The following is an 11255-nucleotide window of genomic DNA, read 5'->3' on the forward strand; positions in this document are numbered from 1 at the left end:
CATCCAAGTGGTGATGCTCCAAGCAAGCCTAACATCCAGTGATTACATGAGGCTTTACACAGTTAAATGCATTTATTCTTAAATGTAAGCTGATACTGCCTTTTTGCAAGGTGTCGCACCTGCTCAGGCAGCAGGAGATCTCTGCTCCATATCCCCTTCCATGCAAATGGGTTGGAGCCAATCTCCCATTTCCCTTGAGAACCTCTCTCAAGTGTTCATGAACTCTCCTGAGGCAGAAGTGCTCTGCATTTCTTTACTGAAACCACGTGGAAAAAATACTCCAGGAAACAAGGGCCAAAGACAGAAAGCAAGGTGATTGCAACACTCATCATTCAACACATGTTCATTGCTGGCTAAATTACCTTAACTCAAAAAATAGTAATTAAGTAAAGCAGGGTATAGAAGGCACTACAGAAAGCTCAGACTGTGGAGATTCTAAGGAGCACATGCACCTGGTAATATATTCAAAAGGGCATGAAATAAATCTCATGGCAAAAACTCCAAATTTTTAAACAGAATGGAAAGGGATTCTGCTCTTCAATATCAGCTCCTTGCACATGGTCTGTCCATAAAAGACTTTATAAAAAGGGCGTAATATCCTTTCTTGTTTTAACTGGATAAATTCAACATAGACAGGGATTATAAGATAGATACCATGTTTTTACTGTCTGATGTCTTCTGATAACAGCTGCCTTAAAAAGAAATTGAACATTTCTCAAACATGGATGAATTCCTAGTCTTCATACAGAGAGCCTCATGTGACTGAAAAGCCTGACCAAGCCCTTATGTTTTTATTTGTTGCTTTTCTTCTATCATCCTACTTGTATCAGGATTGTTCTCTCATCCAGATGGGACTGAACTTCCATATGGGAAGTATTTATTTTTCAAATCATCTAAAGAGAAATTATGAGGAAATTCCAGTGAAAGAGGAAAGCTGTCTTGCTCCTTTAAAAAAGGTCCCAGATCTAGCATCAGCTGCAAATTGGTTAAGCAGCAGCAGAAGTCCCTGAAGGACTGATTACATTAGGAAAATGGGACTTGCATTAATAAATTAGTTTACTATCTCTTTTTAAACGTCCTCGACAAAACATAAGACAGCAAGATTTTGAACTTAGCCATGTTTTTCATATTTTACATCTTTAGCTAATATAGTTTACCTTTCACACATTACTAGTTTGCATTTTTAAATAGCAGCTGCTTCTGTCAAATTTGAAAACATTTTTGATCCACAAGTGTTTTAAGTAATCAATATTGGAAACCAAAGAAATTGCTCTATAAATGGAAAAAAATTCACAAGATTAGAAGCACTCTCAGGTAAAGAAAACCTTATTAAATTGTAGATAAGTCACATGAAGAGATGGTAAAAGGGAGTACAGTATTTCAGTGACATATGGGACCTCTAGGTAATAGAAGTGTTAAAAACCTCACAGTCTACAAGCTTGACCTTGGAATTAACTGTACCACTGTGTGTTTCAAACTATTATTTTACAGTATTTCCCCCCAAAAATATCAGCCCACTCAAGCAAGAGCCTTTACCTTGGCAACAAACTTCTGTGCCTCATACTGAAACTATCACAGTAAAACAAACCATAAGAAGATTGGTGAACAATTTAATAAATGAGCTTAAAAGCACCTTGAAAGAGAAGTGCTTCTAGCAAAGGCTTATTTCCTAAATAGACAAAAACCACCTTTGAAAAAGGCTGATTTATCTTTAAAGGCATCTCTATTTTTGTGTAGAAATTTATCCAGTGCTGCTTTTTATCAGCAGCTACCTCTACAACTCAGAGCACAGACAACTGTACTGCTTGCTAGTAAAATCCAGCTATAAAATGGGGAGTGAAAACCACAAAGACACAGCTGCACACAGCCAGACCAGAATGACCAAGAGGAACAAGGGGACAAAAGCAGCCTGTGCTGCACAGCACTCAGAATAAATTCACTAGTACTGTAATACAGGTCTCCAGGTGACATTTTTAACACCAGTCTGGAGAACAGAGCTACTGCATTGTGCTGCTTCTAACTTCACTAACATTTGGATGGAGTAGAAGAGCAACAACTTTCAATTTTGCTTTCTGTTTACTACCACCAAATCTCTGAAAAAGCAACCAAAAATGAACAGCACTGCTAAGCTGAGTCTGAAAAAGTTCTCCTGAAAGTAAAGGGGAAGATAAGATGCATTTATGTCCAAAAAACTGGATTACAATTGAGCCATGAAAAGTGGACTTAAAACCAGCCCATACTTAAAAGTGTTTTCAACTAACAAAATCCAAACTCTGGCATCTTGATGATACTACCACATAAACCTGTACTCTTTGTCAATTTTATTTGTATACCTATTTCTAATATTTCATGCTGACACATACTTTAACACAAAAGTTAAAGCTTTTCTTTGAGTGCATTTTCCTCAAAATAAGAAGAGCAAATGGCTTTGGATATTATCTTTGTATGAGAGTAGAGTAGTTTGTGTTGGCAAAGGCAAAATGCTCCCTTTCTACTCGCTGCTTCCTTTGAGACTTCTAGACTAATTCATTTTAACAAGTGTCTTAACAGTGCCTCTGTGTTACACCACACCCACACAGCACTCACCTATACTGATAGGCTTTTTAATAAATTTCTATTTCATTTTTCCAGGCTTTCTGAGCATTTTTCACAGCCTGCCTACTCCATGCAGTATTTCCAAATACTGAGGAAAGAATGCCCAAAAGTTTGGCAGTCTTACATGAATAATTACTTAACAGTGTAAGTTATTTAGTATGAGGGGGAGATTTATTTGGCAACTTTCTACATCATTTACCCAAAATAATCTAACATCAGGAGTTGGACTCAATTATGCTTGTGGGTCCTTTCCAACTCAGAATATTCTATGACTGCACAGACATTTATCAGGAAGAAAAAAACCCAAGAAAATAAATGAATTATACATATTTTTCAACAGATAAAGCAAGGAAGGAGTGATCAATTGAATGAACACATACATAACCTGCAAGTAAACAAAATCCTGCACTTGAAGAAATTAAACACATGAAATATAAGTCTTATGATGCAGAAAAAGCCTGACTTGACTTGAAAGCAAATGTAATAAGGGGCTTTCTTCAAGCAAATGTAATAAGGGGCTAAAACTGTAAAGTTCTTCCACAATTAAAAAAAAAAAAAAGGAAAAAAAGGAAAGAAAAAAGTTGAGCTTTTGTGCTTGCAATTTGCACAGTTTCAGCACTTGAGAGCTGCAGCTTTGACCCAAGAGCTGTGCAGAGGGCAGGATGAGACTGAATGGCCAGGGAGAGCAGGGATGGAGGGCAGGAGCACCCAGAAGCACCAAAGGATTGTCCCAGCATTCCCAATCTGTCCCATTGCCACTTCAGCCTTTCAGCAGGTAACCAAATGTTTTCCATCAAGAGCAGGCTTGCACCTAAAGCACCAGATTACATATTTATCATGTTACACTACATTTGTAATAAAAGATTGTTTCAATTAGAAACAGTTAGCTCATAGAAAAAAAACTCAGCTGTGGACAAAAACATACCAGTAAATCTTGTTTAATATAAAAAGCAGGTCTCATTTAACAGGATCACAGAGGTTCTGCAGTCTGACAGTAAATACGCAAGCAGTTGTATTGTGAAAGCTCCTGCAGATGATATGCAATGTTCTGTATCTAATGAAAAAAAAAATACTAATATTGAAAACCTAGATAAGAGGCATGGTGATAAAAATTACAATCTGGATTCATCCATTGATAGCATTTATTTATCAAAATAAACTATCAACCTCCTGTCTGCATCTTGCTCTCTACAGCCTGAGCATACCAAAACACATCCTGTGCACAGCTGCAAACATTTGCACTGACCACAAGAGAATAATAAAGAGAAAAAGGAAATCCCAGAAAAAATCAAACCCGTACATTCATCTAGAGTTTTTCCGTCTAGTCTTAAAAATGCAAACCCATGACCAGAACAAAAATAAAAAGATATGAATCATATTATACCCTACATTAAGTCAGCAAATAACATGATTATTTTTTTAAATTTTGAATGTAACTGAATAAACAAAACCCCAGCAATAGATCACTAGCAGCACTTGGAAAGGATTGATGCTTCATTTTGATGGGTAAATAATCCTGCTATGGGCACTAACAAGTTTGCAATCCAAATGGTATTTTTAAACATCTACCCAAGGATGACTTCTGTTAGATTAGTACACCTAAATATATTTTAGCTCAGTGACCAAAAAATTAAAGATTAAAGCAATAGAGATTCCTTTTCTTACATTGAGGAGAAAAGAACTTGGAATTTCCTTGGGGACAAAGTATGTTTTTAGTTATTTTACCTTTGAAATTAACCTTGTCTCCCTAAAGTGTTTTAATTTTGGACAAGCATTCATTTAAAGTTCTTTTTAAAAAAGTTTGTTTGAAATTGTTTAAACCTTTTAGCATGTCCCAAAGAAAGTCTGCAATGATGAAACTAAATGTTGAGACATTATGTTGAAACTTTCCAATTGCATGAACTAACAGACCTACTGCAAAGTTTCTTAGATATGCCTATAAAACAACAGAGAACATGGATTACTAAGAAGTGATGCAATATTTCTAAACTCATAAAAACTGTATTTTCAATTAATTTAGACAAGTAAATGTCCCTAAGACTCATGCAATCAACACACTTGCTGGGCAGAAAGTCCAAGGCAGGTACTGAACACACCAAGGGACAAGGATGGCACCTGCCCATGCCAGGCACACCTCAAACCCTGCAGTTTATACAAGGAAGTTCATTAATCTTTAACTTTACAGATCCAGCCCAGGGATGCAAGTGGCTTTGTCCTCTACCCTGAAATGCCACTGCCCCTTTCCTCTGTATCAAGCACAAGTGAGACACAGGAAAAGAGGAGCAGAAACTGAAGGATTAGAAGGTGCCATGCATCCTGAATGGCTTCAGGAATGCACTAAATAAAACAAGATAGAAACTGATTTCTATGATGGAATTACACCAAAAAAAAAAAAGTGTGTCAGTAGAAATTTGTACTCCTAACTGAACTCCTATTATTCCTAATTATATTGCATACTCTGAACATTTAGTGTTGCAACATGGACTGTGATGTATTAGTATCATCCAAGAGACACCACAGGTCATCATCAGCCTTCCAAGCGTCCTTGCAAAGGTTTTTTAAATGTATTAAATAAATTCATTTTTCCACGTGAAGGATGAGACATTTCCCCCTCCCTCCTTAACCACACTTCAACCACTGGCAAGCAAAAGATACTCTTAAAACCCTGGAAGAAGATTTTTTCCAAATGCCATCAAGGCAATATTTTTTCCATGCTTTCCATATTGAAAAATTACTTCTGGGATGACACAATACAGAGAAAATTCAGCCCAAAAGAGAAAATTTTCATGAAGACTGAAGCCCATAGAAGGTCATGACAAGACATCCAGTTGAAGTATAAACTGCAAAAATACCATGGTGCTGAAATCTTTATACTAAACATAAGTTAGGCTTGGAAAAACCTGCAGAAATAAACCATGCCTGGAACATTAGGAAAGGAAAATAACTTCAAGGCACAGTATAAGATAGTAAAAAGTTCAAGAGCTCACAAAACAGACTGTTACTTCCCCCCTACCTTGATTTTATAGCACTGGATTTCTCACCTCACAGATTTTGCTGTCTATGGAAGATTATCGCTTTTCATGGATCTTGTACTTATTTACGCTCTCAGGTCAAAACCCAGAAGAGAAACAGAATTACATTATCCTGTCATACCTTATCACATCAGAAAACACTGAACCCATAAACACTTGGCTCTCCTTAAGAGCTATAGAGGTGCTGCATGAAGATTAACTAGAGCAGTAGGGTTTGTAGAGAATTTCCCCAAAGCAAAGCTCACTCCAGCCTGCTTCTGCTTTTCAGAGGTTCTGTGTGCCCAAATTTACTCTTCCTTCATTCACAGCACTGGTTAGAGAGACTGAATAGCCAAGAAACTCTCAGAGATGTATGTGACTCATTCCAAAGAACAGCTTGCAACTCCACATCAAGAAACCGTGGAAATCCTGAGCAGCCTCGATCCTCCTGGCTCTCAGCTCAGAGGGAACCCAGACTGCCAGGAGGTGTCCAAGAAATCCCGAGTTCCCATCAAGAACAGGAAATCTTCCTCCAGTCAACTCTAAAACCTTTCATTCACCCTAGTATGCAAGAAAGAAGTTAAAAAAATACATCACTTTTTTGCAACCTGTGCATGGGAAATAAAAAAGGGAAATAAAAAGCTTGGCATAGGAGGAGGCAGAAAACAAGACCCACAACAACAGGTTGGGTTTTTTCCACACAATCATATAACCAATTTACTCAAGAAAAAGGTTACCACCAGACATGACCCTCCCAATAAAAAGCTCTTGGGTATATTAGAGAAGCTGGTCACCACTGACACTCAAGTATTGAATGGATCCACCTGGCAGCCACTGAAAAATGGCACACAAACTTGCAGAAAACAAAGCTCAGGTATAGAAAATACTAATAATATCCTGTAAATCTCTTTCAGTGCTATAATTAAGTTCTCATTTTAGAAGTGCAGTAGTTGCATAGCCACTTACTGCAGCTCAGCTGAAGAGCCATTAATTTGAACACTTTGCAATTATCTGCCACCCCAAATGAGCTAATTCAGTGTTATACAAGTCACACTGAAGGAAAAAAGTGCATTCACACAGAAAGACACAGTTAAAATCTACTTGTCAACCTAATCAAGCTAAATTCCAAAGTGGCGTAGGAAGAGCTTTTAATCATGACTCGCAGGCAGCGCTGTGCTCGCCTGTAGAAGAGGCAGCAAGAACAATTCAAATACCCAAAAGGCACAGAGCAAAAGACTGCAGCCTACTGTGATTAAAAAATGACTAACAGCCTTTTCCTTTCTTTGGTATGTTGCTCACATACTTTATGGGAAGAACTCCATCTCATTTTTCTATTTTTAATTTTTGTTTTAAAATGAATGTAATTCTTAGATACATCAAGTATGAAGTAAGTCTCAATTACAGCATACCTACTGACTTCAGGAAAATCAAAAGTTTGCCAGTGTTTGAAGGATATAAACAGCACATAAGTTCATAGCTCACTGCTCATGGACCTGGTGCCTATCTTTTGTGGAAAGAGAGGGGCTCTCAGCAGCCAAGTGAAATCAAATTCACTACCAACATGGAAAAGACTTCCTGACAAGGAAGGTCCTTGGTGTTGCTCTACAGATTACCCAACAAACAATATACTTAAAACTAAACTAGACAAGGCTATCAGTTCTAGAAATAAATAATACTGGGTTTAACAGTTATGTTAAACTAACTGGGCTCTTCAGATTTTTCGTATCATGTAGAAATAAAAGGACAGTGCTTCAGACAAGCAGCTTCTAAACCCACAAGTATTTACTTGCTCTTACTAGCTATCAATTACCTTATTTTCTAGGTATCAAGTTTGCTTAAGCAAAGAATGCAAATTTCAGGGTACAAATGTAACACTGGAAGAATTTCAGCTGCATCTGATTGCCATGTCACTGATTAAACCCATTTCCCAGCTCCAGCTGTATGACATGTACTTAGATGACCCCTAAAAAGTTTGACTGAGCTGTTAAAACCTCAAGCAACAGTCATCATATTATTTACCCAACGTCTTCTGTGTTTTTTTTCTCCTTATGCTTTGAAAGAAGTCCTTATCATTTCTATAATCTGTGCAGGCTGATGATGAAAGCCCAACTCTGCTGCCTTTCTCATCCCTCTGTCTTAGCTGGCAAAAATGCACACACACATTAAAACAACCCCAAATTTAACACTTAGATAAACTGAACTGTGGAACAAGCACAAGACATAGGAAAACACTCTTCAATACCACTTCTACACTTGCCCTTTTGCTGATTGAGGTCGATTCTCCTGAGATTACAAACGATCAACCTTTCCTCTAAAATAAACCTACTTACTGGAAAACCAGTGCACATTTAAAGGCTGTTCTAAGCAAGGCAGCTCCTTTCACCCTTTCTGTTTTGGCTGTATTTTCAAAACCTCTTCTCCTCTTTTTGGGGGCTATATTTAATTTGTCTGCTTTCTGTCATTTTGGCAGGCAGGACAGAACACTGGAACCTCAGCTGACCTGCACTGAGCACAGGGCTGACACAGTTTGTGCTCTCACATAAAACGTGAGATGGACTGGGAGGGCCATTTTTTTTATACCAAATAAAAAATGAAAGCCAAGAGCATGATCATGCTATCATAACCCACTGCACTATTACCCAGGTGTTCCTTATTCATCTCAACCATCATATTTTTCCTTTGTAAATTCACCACTTAATATTTTTGTCTACTGAAATTATTGAATTCAAACCACCCCAACACTCTGTAATCTTTACAGCGCTACAAATCTTTGCCTCACTTTCTTGAAGCAGAATTTTACAGAAGAACAACCTTGGGTGATGAAATGCACCTGAAATGAAATGCCTAAAGAGTAAAATAGGCTGGGGTGCATTAAAAAAAATACAATGCACAACAAAACAGCATCTTAGAACATTTTCTCAAGACTTGTAGGGAAATAAATAAACAGGAGCAAGACTTGGCTAACATCATATTCAAGAACATTACAGAGCACATCATCTGAAGTGAAGTTGATTCATGGTGTACTTGCACACACACCTTCCCCAGGAACATTTGCTTTAACACTGATGTCCCCTGGTACACCTCTCACATCACAAAGTTATTTCTTACACAGCTCTGAGCTTGCATGCTGCTCCTGCAGGGCACTGCTGAAAGCCTCAAGCAAATTTCTAATCCAGTGGTCATAACCTGCACTTTACAAACCTCTAAAGACATAATAATTGCTTTTAATGGGACTACTGGTGATACACAAACATGTGGGATGGGAAAAGCCTCTGGTGGCATGTGGAAGAGCAGTTAGAGATCTTTTGCTCTGAAAGACAAACAGCACATATACACATGTTAAATTCACATATACTTCACTCAGCTACACACCCTCATTCCCACTGTGCCAACTTTCATCTATCCCACAGAACTCAAGGTTTTAATTCTGCTTTCATTACAGGAATGACTTCTTCATACAACTGTTAGACATGCAGACATCAGACACACACATAGACCTGCTCTTCCTAAGGATTTATTGATGTCCTACACCAAACAGGTTCTCTTGAGGGGACGATGAGCATGTGCTTTCAGAACCAAGTGCTTGGGTTGCAGAAGAACACACCCTCTCAAGAAAGCCTGATAAATATCTGCATCTACAGAGCAGACGAAAACTACTCACTGAAAACTTTATTTTTAGCAAGAGGGATGAGACGTGAAGCAAAAGTAAAAACCGAGCTAAAGAAGCAGCATGCCATCAGCGGTAGCTAAAGAGCTCTGAAAACACAGCAGCGCTTTCCCTTCCCATGAAAGCCGCGGCCCGATGGAGCCGTTTCCTCTTCCCGAGGGCCCCGCGGGTGGCAGCGCGGTCCGCGCTTCCCCAGCGCTGCTGCTGCCGCCGCTGCTGCCAGGGCCCCGCGGAGCCGCCCGGCCCCGCTTCCCGCCGGGGCTGCCGCCCTGCCCAGCCCCCGGAGCCCCGCAAAGGCCGGCCCGGCTCCCCGGGGCCTCCTCCCGCACCGCTCCCGCTGCTAGGGACCACTGGCACCGCGTCCCCTCCGCCGCCTGGCAGCTGCTAAACGAAAAGAAGCGTTTCCAAAGCGGATTTGGTTCAGGTTTGACACTGAAAACTGCCTTATAAGGTATAAAAGCCCGAAAGCAGGAAGAGGCTTTGACAAAACTAAGGAAGTTCCTCTGCGCCTGCTCGATGGAAGGGGAGGGGTTTTTTTTCTTCAACAGAGAGAAGTAGCACAGAATAAATGACATTATCCGCACATTAAAACAAAAAATAAATACACACGATCCCCCCAGACGGCGCCGGGCAGAGCAGCGACTCCCCCGAGCCGGGGCTCCCAGGGGCCCTGGGCAGCCGCAGGAGCCGCGTCCCCGCTCGCCTCCCCCGGCCCCGCAGCCACACAAGGTCCCGCACCCCGGCCCGGGACCGATGGGGGCGGCCCCGACCGGCCCCGGGCGGCCCGAGAGCAGCGAGCGGGGCCGTGCCGGGACGCGGAGAGCGAAGGGCGGGGAAGGGAAGGCGGCTGGATGCTCCCCCCGGCCCAGCCCGGCCCACTCCATCCCTCCCAGCACCGGCCCCGCGGCGGCTCGGGCGCGGCCGCCCAGTCCGGCACCGCGACCCCCGCCGCCATCTGCAGCAGCATCGGCGGCGGAACCCGCCCGGCCCCGCCCCAGGCGGCCCCGAGCTGTCAGCGGCCGTGTCTTACCCCGTGCCGCAGTCCACCACGCAGGCCGGGAGCCGCCCTGCCATGCTGGTCGGTAGCGGCGGTGCTGGGGACGGCGGGCAGCCCTGGGCTCCGGCGGGGCTCGACGGGCTGCGCTCGGCGGCACCGAGGGACTTCCGCAGGGCGGGCACTACCTCCGCCCCCGCCCGCTCGCTCGCTGCCCGGCGAGCCCAAGATGGCTGACCCGCCCCGCCCCGTGACGTGCGGTGGCGCGGCCTCGCCCGCCGGGCGGAGCGGCCCAGTGCCCTCAGGGCGGCGGGAGCTGCTCGCTCGCTGGTTATTGCGGATATAGCACGGGGTCAGTCGGGCTGGAGGACACCCCCGAGGTCTCCGGGTCCGACCCATGACCGAACAGCACCGTGTCAAACAGAGCATATGCCATGTCCAGGCTTTCCTTAAACACCTCCAGGGTTGTGGCTCCACCACCTCCGTGGGCAATCACAGAACTGTTAGGGTTGGAAGGGACCTGTGGAGGTCATTCGGTCCATCCCCCATGCCCAGGCAGGGTCACCTGGAGCAGTGACACAGGAATGCATCCAGGTGGGCTCGGAATGTCTCCAGTGTGGGGGACTCCACTCCTGTCTCAGACAGCTGTTCCAGGGCTCTGCCACCTTCAATATAAAGAAATTCTTCCTCATGCTGAGGTGAAACTTTGACCAATGCTCTTCATCCTGTTGCTGGGCACCCCTGAAACAAGTCTGACACCATCCTCTTGGCACCCATCTTTGAGATATTTATATGCATTAATGAGATCCCCTCTCAGTCTTCTCCAGACTAAATAGACCTAGCTCCTGCAGTCCCTCCTTGTAAGAGAGATGTGACAGACTCCCCCTATCATCTTTGTCCCAAAGAGGGCAGGAGACAATGCACGGTTGGGTTCAGGCGCTCAGGTGGACTTAATATAGTCTGTACTTTCCTCTTTCTCTCTCTTTCC

General features: G+C 42.6%; 1 protein-coding gene across 1 annotated transcript in view; it reads right to left on the bottom strand.

Moving 5' to 3' along the window:
- ACTR3 (actin related protein 3) overlaps positions 1–10479 on the bottom strand; it is a 28723-nt gene extending 18244 nt beyond the window's left edge. The window contains exon 1 of the mRNA XM_066553649.1: positions 10304–10479. Coding sequence (XP_066409746.1) covers positions 10304–10347 — 44 coding nt within the window. The 5' untranslated portion in view covers positions 10348–10479. The remainder of the gene's footprint in view (positions 1–10303) is intronic.
- Between the last annotated feature and the right edge of the window lie 776 nt (positions 10480–11255).

The sequence above is a fragment of the Molothrus aeneus genome, chromosome 7, assembly GCF_037042795.1.
Source record: "Molothrus aeneus isolate 106 chromosome 7, BPBGC_Maene_1.0, whole genome shotgun sequence".
Taxonomy (NCBI): Eukaryota; Metazoa; Chordata; class Aves; order Passeriformes; family Icteridae; genus Molothrus; species Molothrus aeneus.